A 20,505-nucleotide genomic window follows, 5' to 3' on the forward strand; every position below is an offset into this window, starting at 1 on the left:
CCTGCTGCATCCACCACCACGCCGTCGTGCTGCTGGATTTTCATCAACCTCTCCTTCCCCCTTGCTGGATCAAGAAGGAGGAGACGTCACGCTGACCGTACGTGTGTTGAACGCGGAGGTGCCGTCCGTTCGGCGCTAGGATCTCCGGTGATTTGGATCACGACGAGAACGACTCCCTCAACCCCGTTCTCTTGAACGCTTCTGCACGCGATCTACAAAGGTATATAGATGCACTCCTATCACTCGTTGCTAGATGAACTCATAGAAGGATCTTGGTGAAACCGTAGGAAATTTTTAATTTTCTGCAACGTTCCCCAACATCGAGGGTAGGGTGCGCCCCCTGTCTCGTGGCTCCCTCGATACTCCCCTGGCTTGCACTCCAAGTCTCCTGGATCATAATCTTTCCAAAAATAACGCCGCCGAAGGTTTCATTCCGTTTGGACTCCGTTTGATATTCCTTTTCTTCGAAATACTGAAACACGCAATAAAACAGCAATATGGGCTGGGCCTCTGGTTAGTAGGTTAGTCCCCAAAAATGATATAAATGTGTAAAATAAAGCCCATAAACATCCAAAAGGGGTAATATAATAGCATGGAACGATCAAAAATTATAGATAGGTTGGAGACGTATCAAGCATCCCCAAGCTTAATTCCTACTCGTCCTCGAGTAGGTAAATGATAAAAACAGAATTTTTGATGTGGAATGCTACCTAGCATAAATCTCAATGTAATTTTATTTATTGGGGCATGAATGTTCAGATCCAAATGATTCAAAATAAAATTTCATATTGACATAATAAATAGTGATACTTCAAGCATACTAATCAAAGTAATCATGTCTTCTCAAAATAACATGGCCAAATAAGTTATCCCTACAAAATCATATAGTCTGGCTGTTGCTCTATCTTCATCACACAAAGTATTTAATCATACACAACCCCGGTGACAAGCCAAGCAATTGTTTCATACTTTAGTAATCTCAAACTGTTTCAACTTTCACGCAATACATGAGCGTGAGCCATGGACATAGCACTATATGTGGAGTAGAATGGTGGTTGTGGAGAAGATAAAAGGAGAAGATAGTCTCACATCAACTAGGCATATCAACGGGCTATGGAGATGCCCATTAATAGATATCAATGTGAGTGAGTAGGGATTGCCATGCAACGGATGCAATAGAGCTATAAATATATGAAAGCTCGACAAAAGAAACTAAGTGGGTGTGCATCCAACTTGCTTGCTCACGAAGACCTAGGGCATTTTGAGGAAGCCCATCATTGGAATATACAATCCAAGTTCTATAATGAAAAATTCCCACTAGTATATGAAAGTGACAACATAGGAGACTCTCTATCATGAAGATCATGGTGCTACTTTAAAGCACAAGTGTGGAAAAAGAGATAGTGGCATTGTCCCTTCTCTCTTTTTCTCTCATTTCTTTTTTTTTTCCTTTTTTTATTTTTCTTTTTTTTCTTTGGCCTTTTTTTTGTAAAGTCCGAAGTCTCATCCCGACTTGTTGGGGAATCATAGTCTCCATCATCCTTTCCTCACTGGGACAATGCTCTAATAATGAAGATCATCACACTTTTATGGATTTACAACTCAAGAATTACAACTCAAAGCTAGAACAAGATATGGCTCTATATGAATGCCTCCGGCGGTGTACCGGAATATGCAATGAATCAAGAGCGGCATGTATGAAAATTATGAAGGTGGCCTTGCCACAAATACAATGTCAACTACATGATCATGCAAAGAGCAATATGACAAAAGTAATGCGTGTCATATGAACGGAACAGTGGAAAGTTGCACGGCAATATATCTCGGAATGGCTATGGAAATGCCATAATAGGTAGGTATGGTGGCTGTTCTGAGGAAGGTATATGGTGGGTGTATGGTACCGGCGAAAGTTGCGCGGCACAAGAGAGGCTAGCAATGGTGGAGGGGTGAGGGTGCGTATAATCCATGGACTCAACATTAGTCAAAAGAACTCATATACTTATTGCAAAAATCTACAAGTCATCAAAAACAAAGCACTACACGCATGCTCCTAGGGGGATAGATTTGTAGGAAAAGGCCATCGCTCGTCCCCGGCCGCCACTCATAAGGAAGACAATCAATAAATAAAATTGTGCTCCAACTTCATCACAAAGCGGTTCACCATACGTGCATGCTATGGGAATCACAAACCTCAACACAAGCATTCTTTAAATTCATAATCACCCAACTAGCATGATTTTAATATCACTACCTCCATATCTCAAAACAATTATCAAGTATCAAATTGATCATAGCATCCAATTCACTTTCTATGATAGTTTTTATTATACCCAACTTGGATGCTCATCATTCTAGGACCAAATTTGTAACCATATAAAATACCATGCTGTTCTAAAATACTCTCAAAATAATATAAGTGAAGCATGATATACTAGAAATTTCTACAAAATATAACCACCGCCGTGCTCTAAAAGATATAAGTGATGCACTAGAGCAAATGACAAACTACTCCGAAAGATATAAGTGAAGATCAATGAGTAGTCGAATAATTGTGCAACTAATTGAAGACTATCTAACATTAAGGAATTTCAGATCTTGGTATTGTATTCAAACAGCAAGCAAAACAAAATAAAATGACATTGCAAGGATAGCACAACTCATGTGAAGAAGCAAAAACTTAGGCTCAACCGATACTAACCGATAGTTGTTGAAGAAGAAAGGTGGGATGCCTACCGGGGCCTCCCCAAGCTTAGATGCTTGAGACTTCTTGAAATATTATCTTGGGGTGCCTTGGGCACCCCCAAGCTTGATCTTTTGTGTCTCCTTAATTCCTCTCATATCATGGTTTCTCTATTTCTCAAAAGCTTCATCCACAACAAACTCAACAAGAACTCGTGAGATAGGTTAGTATAAACCAATGCAAAACCTTATCATTTTATACTGTAATAAATCACTAAAATTATTATTCAACATTTCATACTAAATGTCTCTGCATATTTAAAACTCCTATCCTCAAATAGAATCATTAAACAAGCAAACATGCAAACAATGCAACCATAACAGCAATCTGTCAAAACAGTATAGTCTGTAAAGAATGCAAGATTCATCATACCTCCCTAACTCCAAAAATTATGAGAGAAAATTCACACTGTATTAAATTTATCAGATCTCATTATGCAAAAGGTTTCATCATTATATCATTCCCTGACTTTTCTAGGGAATTTTTGCAACAGCGGTAAACATTCTGTTTTCAAACAGCAACATGTATACTAGCAAAATAAGCAAGGTAAAGGCTATCCTTGACATTTTTATTGAAACTAAAGATGCAAAACATTATTATAAGTAACAGAAAGCAAAAAACTAATGAAGGAAAATGACGCTCCAAGCAAAACACATATCATGTGGTGAATAAAAATATAACTCCAAGTAAAGTTTACCGATGAACGAAGACGAAAGTGGGGATGCCATCTGGGGCATCCCCAAGCTTAGGCTCTTGGTTATCCTTGAATATTACCTTGGGGTGCCTTGGGCATCCCCAAGCTTAGGTTCTTGCCACTCCTTATTCCATAGTCCATCGAATCTTTACCCAAAACTTGAAAACTTCACAACACAAAACTCAACAGAAAACTCGTAAGCTCCGTTAGTATAAGAAAATAAATCCAACACTTGGTAATGTAATGAACTCATTCTAAATTCATATTGGTGTAATATCTACTGTATCCCAACTTATCTATGGTTCACACCGTCCGATACTACTCATAGATTCATCAAAATAAGCAAACAACACATAGAAAACAGAATCTGTCAAAAACAGAACAGTCTGTAGTAATCTGTATCAAACGTATATTTCTGGAACTCCAAAAATCCTACAAAATTAGGAAGTCCTAAGCAATTTGTGTACCAATCCAGAGCAAAAAGAATCATATCAAGAGCACGTTTCTGTGAATTAAAAAAACTAATTTATTGGGTGCAAAAGTTTCTGATTTTCAGCAGGATCAACACAACTATCACCGTAAGCTATCCTAAAGGTCTTACTTGGAACTTTATACAAAAAAAACGATATAAAACATGATTACTACAGTAGCATAATCACGTGGACACACAAAAACAGTAAGGGTAAATATTGGGTTGTCTCCCAACAAGCGCTTTTCTTTAATGCCTTTCTAGCTAGGCATGATGATGACAATGATGCTCACATAAAAGATAAGAATTGAAACATAACGGTGTTGGAAATATGCCCTAGAGGCAATAATAAATTAGTTATTATTATTACGTTTCCTTGTTCATGATAATCGTTTATTATCCATGCTATAATTGTATTGATAGGAAACTCAGATACATGTGTGGATACATAGACAACACCATGTCCCTAGTAAGCCTCTAGTTGACTAGCTCGTTGATAAATAGATGGTTACGGTTTCCTGACCATGGACATTGGATGTCGTTGATAACGGGATCACATCATTACGAGAATGATGTGATGGATAAGACCCAATCCTAACCCTAGCACAAAGATCGTGTAGTTCGTATGCTAAAGCTTTTATAATGTCAAGTATCATTTCCTTAGACCATGAGATTGTGCAACTCCCGGATACCGTAGGAATGCTTTGGGTGTACCAAACGTCACAACGTAACTGGGTGGCTATAAAGGTGCACTACGGGTATCTCCGGAAGTGTCTGTTGGGTTGGCATGAATCGAGACTGGGATTTGTCACTCCGTGTAAACGGACAGGTATCTCTGGGCCCACTCGGTAGGACATCATCATAATGTGCACAATGTGACCAAGGGGTTGATCACGGGATGATGTGTTACGGAACGAGTAAAGAGACTTGCCGGTAACGAGATTGAACAAGGTATTGGGATACCGACGATCGAATCTCGGGCAAGTACTATACCGCTAGACAAAGGGAATTGAATACGGGATTGATTGAATCCTCGACATCGTGGTTCATCCGATGAGATCATTGTGGAACATGTGGGAGCCAACATGGGTATCCAGATCCCGCTGTTAGTTATTGGCCGGAGAGTTGTCTCGGTCATGTCTACGTGTCTCCCGAACCCGTAGGGTCTACACACTTAAGGTTTGATGACGCTAGGGTTATAAAGGAAGTTTGTATGTGGTTACCGAATGTTGTTAGGAGTCCTGGATGAGATCTCGGACGTCACGAGGAGTTCCGGAATGGTCCGGAGGTAAAGATTTATATATGGGAAGTCCTGTTTTGGTCACCGGAAAAGTTTCGGGTTTTATCGGTAACGTACCGGGACCACCGGGAGGGTCCGGGGGTCCGCCAAGTGGGGCCACCATCCCCGGAGGGCTGCATGGGCCAAGTGTGGGAGGGGACCAGCCCCAGGTGGGCTGGTGCGCCCCCCCCCCACAAGGGCCCAAGGCGCCTAGGGTTTGGGGAGGGGGCGCACCCACCTAACTTGGGGGGCAAGTTTCCCCTCTCCCCCCCCTTGGCCGCCCCCCAGATGGGATCTTGGGCTGGCCGCCGCCCCTAGGGTGGAACCCTAGGTGGGGGCGCAGCCCCCCTCCCCCCTATATATATTGGAGGCAAAGGAGCAGCCCAACACACGAAGTTCTTCTCCTGTTGGCGCAACCGTACCTCTCTTTCTCCTCATATCTCGCGGTGCTTGGCGAAGCCCTGCAGGATTGCCACGCTCCTCCACCACCACCCCACCGTTGTGCTATTGCTGGACGGAGTCTTCCCCAATCTCTCCCTCTCTCCTTGCCGGATCAAGGCATGGGAGACGTCACCGGGCTGTACGTGTGTTGAACGCGGAGGTGCCGTCCGTTCGGCACTAGGATCTCCGGTGATTTGGATCACGACGAGTACGACTCCTTCAACCCCGTTCTCTTGAACGCTTCCGCTTAGCGATCTACAAGGGTATGTAGATGCACTCTCCTTCCCCTCGTTGCTGGTTTCTCCATAGATAGATCTTGGTGACACGTAGGAAAATTTTGAATTTCTGCTACGTTCCCCAACAGTGGTATCAGAGCTAGGTCTATTGTGTAGATTCTTTGCACGAGTAGAACACAAAGTAGTTGTGGGCGTTGATTTTGTTCAATATGCTTACCGTTACTAGTCCAATCATGATTCGGCGGCATTGTGGGATGAAGCGGCCCGGACTGACCTTACACGTACACTTACGTGAGACAGGTTCCACCGACTGACATGCACTTGTTTCATAAGGTGTCTAGCGAGTGCCAGTCTCTCCCACTTTAGTCGGATCGGATTCGATGAAAAGGGTCCTTATGAAGGGTAAATAGCAATTGACATATCACATTGTGGTTTTTGCGTAGGTAAGAAACGTTCTTGCTAGAAACCCATAGCAGCCACGTAAAACATGCAAACAACAATTAGAGGACGTCTAACTTGTTTTTGCAGGGTATGCTATGTGATGTGATATGGCCAAGAAGAATGTGATGAATGATATGTGATGTATGAGATTGATCATGTTCTTTTAATAGGAATCACGACTTGTATGTCCATGAGTATGACAACCGGCAGGAGCCATAGGAGTTGTCTTTATTTATTGTATGACCTGCGTGTCATTGAACAACGCCATGTAATTACTTTACTTTATTGCTAACCGGTAGCCATAGTAGTAGAAGTAATAAGTTGGCGAGACAACTTCATGGAGACACGATGATGGAGATCATGGTGTCATGCCGGTGATGATGATGATCATGGAGCCCCGAAGATGGAGATCAAAAGGAGCAAAATGATATTGGCCATATCATGTCACTTTTTGATTGCATGTGATGTTTATCATGTTTATGCATCTTATTTGCTTAGAACGACGGTAGTAAATAAGATGATCCCTCATTAAAATTTCAAGAAAGTGTTCCCCCTAACTATGCACCGTTGCGAAAGTTCATCGTTTTGAAGCACCACGTGATGATCGGGTGTGATAGATTCTAACATTCACATACAACGGGTGTAAGCCAGATTTACACACGCAAAACACTTAGGTTAACTTGACGAGCCTAGCATGTACAGACATGGCCTCGGAACACAAGAGACCGAAAGGTCGATCATGAGTCGTATGGTGGATACGATCAACCTGAAGATGTTCACCGATGATGACTAGCCCGTCTCACGTGATGATCGGACACGGCCTAGTTGACTCGGATCCTGTAATCACTTAGACAACTAGAGGGATGTCTATCTGAGTGGGAGTTCATTAGATGAACTTAATTATCCTGAACATAGTCAAAAGCCCTTTGCAAATTATGTCATAGCTCGCACTTAGTTCTACTATTTTAGATATGTTCCTAGAGAAAATATAGTTTGAAGTTGACAGTAGCAATTATGCGGACAGTAGAAGGCTTATGTCCTTAATGCACCGCTCGGTGTGCTGGACCTCGAACATGGTCTGTGGATGTTGCGAACATCTGACATACACGTTTTGATGACTACATGATAGTTCGGTAATGTTAAATGGTTTAGAGTTGAGGCACCAAAGACGATTTCGAAGCGTAGCGGAACATATGAGATGTTTCAAGGGCTGAAATTGGGATTTCAGGCTCATGCCCACGTCAAGAGGTATGAGACCTTCGACGAGTTTTCTAGCCTACAAACTAAGGGAGAAGATCTCAATCGTTGAGCTTGTACTCAGATTGTCTGGGTACAACAATCACTTGAATCGACTGGGAGTTAATCTTCCAGATGAGACAGTGATGTTTCTCCAAAGACATTGCCACCAAGCTACTAGAGCTTCGTGATGAACTATAACATAACAGGGATAGATATGATGATCCTTGAGCTATTCGCCATGTTCGACACTGCGAATGTAGAAATCAAGAAGGAGCATCAATTGTTGATGGTTAGTAAAACCACTAGTTTCAAGAAGGGCAAGGGCAAGAAGGGATACTTCATGAAACGGCAAAACAGTTGCTGCTCTAGTGAAAACCCAAGGTTGAACCCAAACCCGAGACTAAGTGCTTCTGTAATGAGAGGAACGGACACTAAAGCAGAACCACCCTAGATACTTGGTAGATAAGAAGGCAGGCAAGGTCGACGGAAGTATATTGGATATACATTATGTTAATGTGTACTTTACTAATACTCCTAGTAGCACCAGGGTATTAGATACCGGTTCGGTTGCTAAGTGTTAGTAACTCGAAATAAAAGCTACGGAATAAACGGAGACTAGCTAAAGGTGAGCTGACGATATGTTTTTGAAGTGTATGCAAGGTTGATGTGATCAAACATCGCACGCTCCCTCTACCATGAAGATTAGTATTAAACCTAAATAATTGTCATTTGGTGATTGCGTTGAGCATAGACATGATTGGATTATGTCTATCGCAATACGGTTATTCACTTAAGGAGAATAATGGTTACTCTATTTATTTGAATAATACCTTCAATGGTCTTGCACCTAAAAGAATGGTTTATTGAATCTCGATCGTAGTAATACACATTTTCATGCCAAAAGATATAAGATAGTAATGATAGTACCACTTACATGTGGCACTGCCATGTAAGTCATATTGGTATAAAACGCATGAAGAAGCTCCATGTTGATGGATCTTTGGAATCACTCGTTTTTGAAAAGTTTGAGACATGCGAACCATGTCTATTGGTGTATACGCATGAAGAAACTCCATGCAGATGGATCGTTTGGACTCACTTGATTTTGAATCAGTTGAGATATGCAAATCATACCACATGGGCAAGATGACTGAAAGCCTTGTTTTCAGTAAAATGGAACAAGAGAGCAACTTGTTGGAAGTAATACATTTTGATGTGTGCAGTCCAATGAGTGTTGAGGCACGCAGTGGATATCGTTATGTTCTTACTTCACGGATGATTTGAGTAGATAACTGAGTATGTTTACTTGATGAAACATAGGTCTGAATTATTGAATGGTTCAAGTAATTTCAGAGTGAAGTTGAAGATCATCATGACAAGAGGATAAAATGTCTATGATATGATCATAGAGATGAGTATCTGAGTTATGAGCTTTGGCACGCAATTAAGACATTGTGGAAATTGTTTCACAATTAATACTGCCTGGAACACCATAGTGTGATGGTGTGTCCGAATATCATAGTTGCACCCTATTGGATATGGTGTGTACCATGATGTCTCTTATCGAATTACCACTATCGTTCATGGATTAGGCATTAGAGACAACTGCACTCACTTTAATAGGGCACCACGTAATTCCGCTGAGACGATACCGTTTGAACTATGGTTTGGAGAAACCTAAGTTGTCGTTTCTTAAAAGTTTGGGGCTGCGACGCTTATGTGAAAAAGTTTCAGGTTGATAAGCTCGAACCCAAAGCGGATAAAATGCATCTTCATAGGACACCTAAAACAGTTGGGTATACCTCCAGTCTCAGTTCTGGAAGCAAAAGGAATTGTTTCTAGAATCAGGTCCTTTCTCTAAGAAAAGTTTCTTTCGAAAGAATTGAGTGGGAGGATGGTGGAGACTTGATGAGGTTATTGAACCGTCTCTTCAACTAGTGTGTAGCAGTGCACAGGAAGTTGTTCCTCTGGCGTCTGCACCAATGGAAGTAGAAGCTTATGATAGTGATCATGAAGCTTCGGATCAAGTCACTACCGTACCTCGTAGGGTGACAAGGATGCGTACTACTTCAGAGTGGTACAGTAATCCTGTCATGAAGGTCATGTTGCTAGACAACAATGAACCTACGAGCTATGGAGAAGCAATGGTGGGCCCATATTCCAACAAATGGTTAGAAGCCATGAAATCCGAGATAGGATCCATGTATTAGAACAAAGCATGGACTTTGGTGGACTTGCCCGATGATCAGCAAGCCATTGAGATAAATGGATCTTTAAGAAGAAGACGGACGTGGACGGTAATGTCACCGTCTATGAAGCTCGACTTGTGGCGTAGAGTTTTTCGCAAGTTCAAGGAGTTGACTACGATGAGATTTTCTCATCCGTAGCGATGCTTAAGTCCGTCGGAATCATGTTAGCATTAGTTGCATTTATGAAATCTGGCAGATGGATGTCAAAACGAGTTTCCTTACCAGTCTTCATAAGGAAAGGTTGTATGTGATACAATCAGAAAGGTTTTGTCGATCCTAAGGATGCTAAAAGGTATGCTGGCTCCAGCAATCCTTCTAAGGACTGGAGTAAGCATCTCGGAGTTGGAATGTACGCTTTGATGAGATGATCAAAGATTTTGGGTTTATGCAAAGTTTATGAGAAACTTGTATTTCCAAAGAAGTGACTGGGAGCACTATAGAATTTCTGATGAGTATATGTTGTTGACATATTGTTGATCAGAAATGATGTAGAATTTCTGGAAAGCATATAGGGTTATTTGAAAGGTGTTTTTCAATAGAAAACCTGGAATAAAGCTGCTTGAACATTGAGCATCAAGATCTATGAGGATAGATCAAAAAAATGCTAAATGGCACTTTCAAATGAGCACATACCTTGACATGATCTTGAAGGTGTTCAAGATGGATCAGTCAAGAAGGAGTTCTTGCCTGAGTTGTAAGGTATGAAGTTAAGAGTTAAAGCTCGACCACGGCAGAAGCGATTTAAAGGACGAAGGCCGTCCCCTATGTTTCAGACGTAGGCTCTATAGTATGCTATGCTGTGTACCGCACCGGAAGTGTGACTTGCCATGAGTCAGTCAAGGGGTACAAGAATGATCCAGGAATGGATCATTGGACAGCGGTCAAAAATTGTCCTTGGAGTAAATAAGGACATGTTTCTCGATTATGGAGGTGATAAAGAGTTCGGCGTAAAGGGTTACGCCGATGCAAGCTTTAACACCTATCCGAGTGACTCTGAGTAGCAAACCGGATACGTATAGTGGAGCAACCATTTGGAATAGCTCCAAGTGGAGCGTGGTAGCAGCATTTACAATATGACCTGGAGATTTGCGAAGTACAAATGGATCTGATTGTTGCAGACCCGTTGACTAAAACCTCTCTCACAAGAAAAACATGATCAAACCCCAGAACTCATTGAGTCTTAATCACATGATGATGTGAACTAGTTTAGTGACACTAGTAAACTCTTTGGATGTTGGTCACATGGTGATGTGACCTGTCAATGTTAATCACATGGCGATGTGAACTAGATTATTGACTCTAGTGCAAGTGGGAGACTGTTGGAAATATGCCCTAGAGGCAATAATAAATTAGTTATTATTATTATATTTCCTTGTTCATGATAATCGTTTATTATCCATGCTATAATTGTATTGATAGGAAACTCAGATACATGTGTGGATACATAGACAACACCATGTCCCTAGTAAGCCTCTAGTTGACTAGCTCGTTGATCAATAAATGGTTACGGTTTCCTGACCATGGACATTGGATGTCGTTGATAACGGGATCACATCATTAGGAGAATGATGTGATGGACAAGACCCAATCCTAAGCCTAGCACAAAGATCGTGTAGTTCGTATGCTAAAGTTTTTGTAATGTCAAGTATCATTTCCTTAGACCATGAGATTGTGCAACTCCCGGATACCGTAGGAATGCTTTGGGTGTACCAAACGTCACAACGTAACTGGGTGGCTATAAAGGTGCACTACGGGTATCTCCGAAAGTGTCTGTTGGGTTGGCATGAATCGAGACTGGGATTTGTCACTCCGTGTAAACGGAGAGGTATCTCTGGGCCCACTCAGTAGGACATCATCATAATGTGCACAATGTGACCAAGGGGTTGATCACAGGATGATGTGTTAGGGAACGAGTAAAGAGACTTGCCGGTAACGAGATTGAACAAGGTATCGGGATACCGACGATCGAATCTCGGGCAAGTACTATACCGCTAGACAAAGGGAATTGAATACGGGATTGATTGAATCCTCGACATCGTGGTTCATTCGATGAGATCATCGTGGAACATGTGGGAGCCAACATGGGTATCTAGATCCCGCTGTTAGTTATTGGCCGGAGAGTTGTCTCGGTCATGTCTACGTGTCTCCCGAACCCGTAGGGTCTACACACTTAAGGTTCGATGACGCTAGGGTTATAAAGGAAGTTTGTATGTGGTTACCAAATGTTGTTAGGAGTCCCGGATGAGATCCCGGACGTCACGAGGAGTTCCGAAATGGTCCGAAGGTAAAGATTTATATATGGGAAGTCCTGTTTTGGTCACCGGAAAAGTTTCGGGTTTTATCGGTAACGTACCGGGACCACCGGGAGGGTCCCGGGGGTCCACCAAGTGGGGCCACCATCCCCGGAGGGCTGCATGGGCCAAGTGTGGGAGGGGACCAGCCCCAGGTGGGCTGGTGCGCCCCGCCACAAGGGCCCAAGGCGCCTAGGGTTTGGGGAGGGGGAGCACCCACCTAACTTGGGGGGCAAGTTTCCCCTCTCCCCCCCTTGGCCGCCCCCCAGATGGGATCTTGGGCTGGCCGCCGCCCCTAGGTTGGAACCTTAGGTGGGGGCGCAGCCCCCCTCTCCCCCTATACATATTGGAGGTAAAGGAGCAGCCCAACACACGAAGTTCTTCTCCTGTTGGCGCAGCCCTACATCTCTTTCTCCTCATATCTCGCGGTGCTTGGCGAAGCCCTGCAGGATTGCCACGCTCCTCCACCACCACCACGCCATTGTGCTGCTGCTGGACGGAGTCTTCCCCAACCTCTCCCTCTCTCCTTGCTGGATCAAGGCATGGGAGACGTGACCGGGCTGTATGTGTGTTGAACGCGGAGGTGCCGTCCGTTCGGCACTAGGATCTCCGGTGATTTGGATCACGACGAGTACGACTCCTTCAACCCCGTTCTCTTGAACGCTTCCGCTTAGCGATCTACAAGGGTATGTAGATGCACTCTCCTTCCCCTCGTTGCTGGTTTCTCCATAGATAGATCTTGGTGACACGTAGGAAAATTTTGAATTTCTGCTACGTTCCCCAACAAACGGGAGCATCATGAAGCATATGAATAGCACATTTAAGTCTAACCCACTTTCTATGCATAGGGATTTTGTGAGCAAACAACTTATGGGAACAATAATCAACTATCATAGGAAGGTAAAACAAGCATAGCTTCAAGATTTTAAGCACATAGAGAGGAAACTTCATATTATTGCAATTCCTACAAGCATATGTTCCTCTCTCATAATAATTTTCAGTAGCATCATGGATGAATTCAACAATATAACCAGCACCTAAAGCATTCTTTTCATGATCTACTTGCATAGAAAATTTACTACTCTCCACATAAGCAAACTTCTTCTCATGAATAGTAGTGGGAGCAAACTCAACAAAATAATTATCATGTGAGGCATAATCCAATTGAAAACTAAAATCATGATGACAAGTTTCATGGTTTTCATTATTCTTAATAGCATACAAGTCATCACAATAATCATCATAGATAGCAACTTTGTTCCCGTAATCAATTGGAACCTCTTCCGAAATAGTGGATTCATCACTAAATAAAGTCATGACCTCTCCAAATCCACTTTCATCAATATAATCATCATAAATAGGAGGCATGCTTTCATCATAATAAATATTCTCATCAAAACTTGGGGGACAAAAAATATCATCTTCGTCAAACATAGCTTCCCCAAGCTTGTGGCTTTGCATATCATTAGCATCATCGATATTCAATGAATTCATACTAACAACATTGCAATCATGCTCATCATACAAAGATTTAGTACCAAGCATTTTATAGACTTCTTCTTCTAGCACTTGAGCACAAATTTCCTTTCCATCATACTCACGAAAGATATTAAAAAGATGAAGCGTATGAGACAAACTCAAATCCATTTTTTTGTAGTTTTTTTTATAAACTAAACTAGTGATAAAACAAGAAACAAAAAGATTCGATTGAAAGATCTAAAGATATACCTTCAAGCATTCACCTCCCCGGCAACGGTGCCAGAAAAGAGCTTGATGTCTACTACACAACCTTCTTCTTGTAGACGTTGTTGGGCCTCCAAGTGCAGAGGTTTGTAGGACAGTAGCAAATTTCCCTCAAGTGGATGACCTAAGGTTTATCAATCCGTAGGAGGCGTAGGATGAAGATGGTCTCTCTCAAGCAACCCTGCAACCAAATAACAAAGAGTCTCTTGTGTCCCCACCACACCCAATACAATGGTAAATTGTATAGGTGCACTAGTTCGGCGAAGAGATGGTGATACAAGTGCAATATGGATAGTAGATAAAGGTTTTTGTAATCTGAAAATATAAAAACAGCAAGGTAACTAATGATAAAAGTGAGCGTAAATGGTATTGCAATGGTAGGAAACAAGGCATATGGTTCATACTTTCACTGGTGCAAGTTCTCTCAACAATAATAACAGAGATAGATCATATAACAATCCCTCAACATGCAACAAAGAGTCACTCCAAAGCCACTAATAGCGGAGAACAAACTAAGATATTATGGTAGGGTACGAAACCACCTCAAAGTTACTCTTTCGGATCGATCTATTCAAGAGTTCGTACTAGAATTAACACCTTAAGACACAAATCAACCAAAACCCTAATGTCACCTAGATACTCCATTGTCACCTCAAGTATCCGTGGGCATGATTATATGATATGCATCACACAATCTCAGATTCATCCAACCAAAACAAAGTACTTCAAAGAGTGCCACAAAGTTTCTACCGGAGAGTCAAGAAAACGTGTGCCAACCCCTATGCGTAGGTTCATGGGCGGAACCCGCAAGTTGGTCACCAAAACATACATCAAGTGGCACGTGATATCCCATTGTCACCACAGATAAACACGACAAGACATACATCAAGTGTTCTCAAATCATTAAAGACTCAATCCGATAAGACAACTTCAAAGGGAAAACTCAATTCATCACAAGAGAGTAAAGGGGGGGGGGGGACATCATAAGATCCAACTATAATAGGAAAGCTCGCGATACATCAAGATCGTGCCATAGAGAGAACACAAGAGAGAGAGAGAGAGAGAGAGAGAGAGAGAGAGAGAGAGAGAGAGTGAGAGAGAGATCAAACACATAGCTACTGGTACATACCCTCAGCCCCGAGGGTGAACTACTCCCTCCTCATCATGGAGAGCACCGGGATGATGAAGATGGCCACCGGTGATGGCTTCCCCCTCCGGCAGGGTGCCGGAACGGGCTCCCGAGAGGTTTTTGGTGGCTACAGAGGCTTACGGCGGCGGAACTCCCGATCTATCTTCTGTTCTGATGTTTTTAGGGTACGTAGGCTTATATAGGCGAAAGAAGTCGGTCGGGGGAGCCTCGAGGGGCCCACGAGAGGGTAGGGCACGCCCAGGGGGGTGGGCGCTCCCCCCTATCTCGTGGCTCCCTCGATACTCCCCTAGCTTGCACTCCAAGTCTCCTGGGTCATAATCTTTTCAAAAATAACGCCGCCGAAAGTTTCATTTTGTTTGGACTCCGTTTGATATTCATTTTCTTCGAAATACTGAAACAGGCAATAAAACAACAATATGGGTTGGGCCTCCGGTTAGTAGGTTAGTCCCAAAAAATGATATAAATGTGTAAAATAAAGCTCATAAACATCCAAAAGGGTAATATAATAGCATGGAACAATCAAAAATTATAGATACGTTGGAGACGTATCAGCTGCAGGTGGCGTTCGCGACGGAGGAGCGGCGTTGCATCTGACACGCTGGGCCTCAGCAGCATGGAGCAGCGGGGTCTCACTGCTGGGCATGTGTTGATGGACGAGCGCAATATGGTGGCGTTGTCTGGCGTCGTGGTTGTGTCGACAGCAGCTAGACCGGGCAAGGTTAATGCGTCAGTACAGCTCTGAAGATGAATTGATGGCAGTTGGCGGTGGCGGTCACTGTGTGTGTGCTGGACCGGTGTGTGCCCCATACTCGGCAAGTTGCTTGGTTGGGGCCTCCGGTATTAGATGTTAACCTTGGCTGCAAGATCTGTTTGGTATTAAGCCCAGATTATCAGCACCCCTTTATCAACTGGATAGGAGTAGCGACAGATGTTGCCTAGACGGTGGCTTCAGACATACTGCTGTATTTTTTTTCTAAAGTCTTTTGTTAATAACTAGCACATATGCTCGTGCGTTGCAACGGGAGAAATTTTTTTTTTTGCGAGAAGCAACGGAAAAGATAATATATGTGTCATCCAAAAAGGGTCTCCACAATGGTTGGCGACAAAGCAAGGAGTTATGATTTTCTCGCTGGACATGTTTGACACAGAAAATCTTGATAGTGGTGCGGTTGGTTGGCGTGGTGGTGAGCACCTGACTCATGCCTTTTTTTTCCTCCGGGTCTGCCTCCATCTTAGGGTTGTGCCTGCCTCCTCATTTGGTGGTTGCACGGCGACCTTCGAGACATGGTTGCTTCAATCGCTCTATCCTACGACGACGTAACCAGGTGGATTATTAATTGCAACACATAAATCCCGTTTCATTAGCATAGTCAAGCATGATTGTCCCTTCTTTTTGAGGGTTTATTCTCTTTGATTATTATAGTGATCAAGTGCCCATAATTTTTTTGTAATTAAAGCCAAGCAACATATTCTATTTTATTGGCACGTGCCCACATTTTTTTTATTTATGGTCAACCAGCATAGAACGAACGCGCACGGCTAACCAACGGCCAGCACAAAATATTTAAGAAAATACTATTGTGTCAGATAAAATATTTTTAATTTTTTTTGAACATTCAAAATATGTATTGGCAAATATTCTTGGAAACGAGAACAATTTTTTAAATCCCGATTAATTTTCAAAAAATATGAATTGATTTTTTTTAATTCCAATATTTTTAGAAAAATACGAACAAAATTATAAACATTAATAGTGTTGGAAATTCACAAAAAAAATATTTTGAAAACACGAAAATATTATAAAAACAAAAAAAAAATTGTATTTTTGATTTTTTTATAAGGCGAACATTCAAAACAATTTTATAAAAATGTTTCTTAGACGAAAACATTATTTTGTATTTGTGAACATTTCACTAAAACAAGAATATTTTATAATGTGGAACATTTTATGTAATGAAATTTTGAGAAAACAAATGAAGAAGAATTTTAGAAAAACAAAATACTTTTTTCAAAAAGAGAAAATTTTGAAAGAGGAAATTTTTAAAAGTCTCATACATTTTTTGAATCAGTTTTTTTATGAGTTCTGACCATTTTTTAGTATTTGAACAAAACTTGAAATGCTGAATATTTTTTGAATTTTTACTTGACGGAGAAAATAAAACCAAAAAAGGATAAAAAAAAGAAAAACCAAATATAAAATAGAAAGAGGAAAGGAATGGAAAAAGAAAAATAGAAATAGAACATTGAAAAGGACGAAACGAGCCGGTCCAGTCATAGGCGCCCTGTGGGCAACTTCAACTATTTATCGCTCCATGCGCCAAATAAGATCTTCTCAACTACGTGGGCAATAATAAGTGGGCTGGCTTTGTTGGGCCGAAGCCTGCGCGGGCCCACTAGGGGATTCTGGACAAACTTTTTATTCTTTTCCGGTGGATAGACGCACAAAAGTTTAGTACCACCTAGGATAGAAAAAAATCTTTTCGACGATGAACGGATGAAAAAAATTAAAGAAACGTACCTTACTTTATTAGTAGGTATGGATATAGATATAGATAGAGATTAATAATCTGGCTGCATACATCGCCTAGATGCAGAGGCCGGGGTCTTCATCCTTTTCTAAAAAAAAACTTCTTCAACCAGACTGCATAAATCGGCTAACGGTCCTGCATATTCATATTCCCAGTGAAAACAACTGAAAGTTGGATTGAAGGACTTCCTATTTTCTGATCAGCAACCTCGTGGCAGACAGACTGCTCGGCAAATGCTTTCGTCGAATAAAACTCTCAAAATTCTAAGGGAAAAAGAAGACCATGCGCGCCTCTTTAGAAAAATACTGCACCAGGCGGTGTCATGGGGAATTGCCCAACAGTCAAAGCCATGCCACGCCGCCTTCCCATCACCAGACACGGCACCCCATCGCTGACTCCAAGTGTTGCATCTCGCAGCCATTCCATCTCCTCCCACCATAAACTATCCTAAGCTTGACCGACTCTGGGTCTCCCTCCGTAAACAATCAAACCCAGTCGTCACACCGTTGTTTCGCTTTTGCGTCCCGCCGTGTGGCAGTCAGAGCCGGCGTCTCCCGTCGGCGTCCATGGACATCCCTGCCGCGTCCTTCACCCACCCCGCTTGCCTTCCCCTTGCCAGCTCCAAGCTCCGCTGTGTAAATATCAAACGATGTGTCTCGGAAAGAAGAACATCTAAACCTGAGCTCACATACAGAGTCAAAAACAGAGAAACAGAGCAAAGCTGAACGGAAGAATCGTGCTGCTACACAAGGCAGAGCAAGCTTGCTAGGAATTTCTGTTGAGGCCACTCGGCTGATCGATCATGGACAAGATGCTGGCTTTTTCAATCCTCAGCTCGTCGCCGGCAGATATCGCTGGTGCAGGGTACGGCACACGCTTGTCCTGGCGGAGCGGCGGCGGGAAACAGGTGACGGAGAAGAAGACGCAGCAGGATGAGAAGGTGGAGCAGAGCACGCGGCCAGAGAGGAAGCCGGAGACCAGGCCGACCCGATTCGCGCCCGAGTTCCACGGCCTCAACTGCTTCGAGAGTGTAATTTCTTACGACTTTTGAGCAGCTGGACGGGGTGTCTTTTCTTTTCTTTTGCTTCGTATGTAGTCATTTGTTGAAATCATTAGAAAGACAAATATTTAGGAACGGAGGGAGTAGTTGCTTACTGAAGAAGAAGAAGAAGAGACTCATCATTTGTACAATGCGAGTGAACTGATAATAAATTATACGTCTGTTTTGGTGATGTTTATGTTGTAATTTGAACCGTAATTCTTGCGCCAAAAATTGGCAGGTTCCTCTCACCATGCGGCACAAAAACTTGCTCTCTAATGCGTGTTCACCCTCTGCCTCAAAAGGAAGAGGAAGTGAATTACAGTGAGCGGAGAACAAAACCAGAGCATCTGCACGTGCGCGGAATTGTAGTAAGAGCTCGATTTGACATACCAAACTTGCAACTTGGCAAAAGCGTAGACTAACCAATGTTGCACGTGCACGTGTATTGCTTAGCAATGTTGCACAGAAACAGAGTGTAGACTTGAGCTAATTCCATTTTGATGTCAAGTAGTATCACTGTGTCTGTCAGAATGGTTGTTCCTTAAAGTAGGTGAGGAAATACGCGAGAACCAGCAATACACCTTCTTCATTAGGAGAACCAGCAATACACGTGCTGCAGTCTCAGTCTTACATGAAAGCATGCCTTCTTTTTTGCAAAAAAAAGCACACATGCATTCAATAAATGAATGAATTGAGACACAAATAACAAAACCAAATAAATAATCCACCTATCTTTACCTATATGTGTATATATAGGGGTTCCCTTCATATATATGTGAGTCAATATTCACGTGAGCATATACCAGGTCCCAATAGTTCATCCACACTTTCATATTTATACTCGTTCTTCCTGTTTGACATGATAGAAGATAAATAAGTACCAAGCATGGAAATAGAGATGAGAAGAGGCAGAGAGAAGCAAAATATATACGCAAACAAGTAGGAATTAGAGAATCAGGAGAAAAGCAATACATCCTTTGCGGATCCAACGTGATTGAATATAAGCATTAGCTCTATGGGGTCTACTAGACATGATTCTGAAGACTAATGAGAAGTCGTTCGCACCGCTAGCTTGTGATAGTTGGCCCGAGTTTTGAATAGGTGCTGATCTTAAAGGTCATCAGGAAGGAGTTTGTGACTACAAGTTTGTCGCATCAACCCAGTTTCTGCTTGCCTTCCCTATGTGGATTGGGTAAATGCCTTGGTTGAGCCGCCATGTTTTTTCTATACCCGAGGAACCAAGCAAACATTAGAGAACCAAAATAAGTTTTATGGCTATACTTTCGATTTAATTTCTATTTTGTTAAAGACCTGGCTCCGATCCGCCTGCGCGCCACCTCTCCGGCTCCGTCAGTCTCTCGTTTCATTCTTGCTTCCCGCGATGTGCCGGTCAGAGTCGGCGTCTCCGGTCTCGCCCGTGGACATTCCTGACGCGTCGCGGATTCTTTACCCCGCTTGCGTCTTGCCTCCCCTCTTCCAGCTCCAAGCTCCCGTGTCTATAGAGTATCAGTCAGCATGGGTGGGGAAGTAGAAGATCCAGACCTGAGCTCACACACAAAGTCAAGCCATAGAAACAGAGCAAGAGCTAAAGAAGGGAGTACTTTTTTGTTGCTCACTAAAGAAGAACAGACTCATCATTTGTACAAAGCGAGTGAAAGGATGAACTGATAATTATACGCCTGTTTGGTATAACAAAATTGTCGGTCCATACACGAAAAATGTACAATGCTTATGAAATATGTAGACATGTGTTAAAAAAATCAAAAACTCGATGGAAAACAAAGAAAGAATAAACACCAAGAAAACCGGTAAAAACCCGAGAAACAAATAAAAAAATAACAAAGAAGTCCAAAGTATAGCAAAGAAATAGAACAAAAAAACAGTGGAAAAACAAAAATCAAAAGCCTAGTATAACAAAAAAAAGGAAAACAATGAAAGCCGGTGAAAAAGCAACAAAAAATAT

General features: G+C 42.3%; 1 protein-coding gene across 1 annotated transcript; it reads left to right on the forward strand.

The window, feature by feature from the left end:
- The first annotated feature begins 18,189 nt into the window (after positions 1 to 18,189).
- Positions 18,190 to 18,631, forward strand: LOC123082852 (uncharacterized). Its single transcript, XM_044505086.1, has one exon. It carries the CDS (start codon positions 18,303 to 18,305, stop codon positions 18,549 to 18,551), a length of 249 nt encoding a protein of 82 aa, XP_044361021.1. The 5' UTR covers positions 18,190 to 18,302; the 3' UTR covers positions 18,552 to 18,631.
- The last annotated feature ends 1,874 nt before the right edge of the window (positions 18,632 to 20,505 follow it).

Source organism: Triticum aestivum, chromosome 4A (assembly GCF_018294505.1).
Source record: "Triticum aestivum cultivar Chinese Spring chromosome 4A, IWGSC CS RefSeq v2.1, whole genome shotgun sequence".
In the NCBI taxonomy this organism is placed as follows: Eukaryota; Viridiplantae; Streptophyta; class Magnoliopsida; order Poales; family Poaceae; genus Triticum; species Triticum aestivum.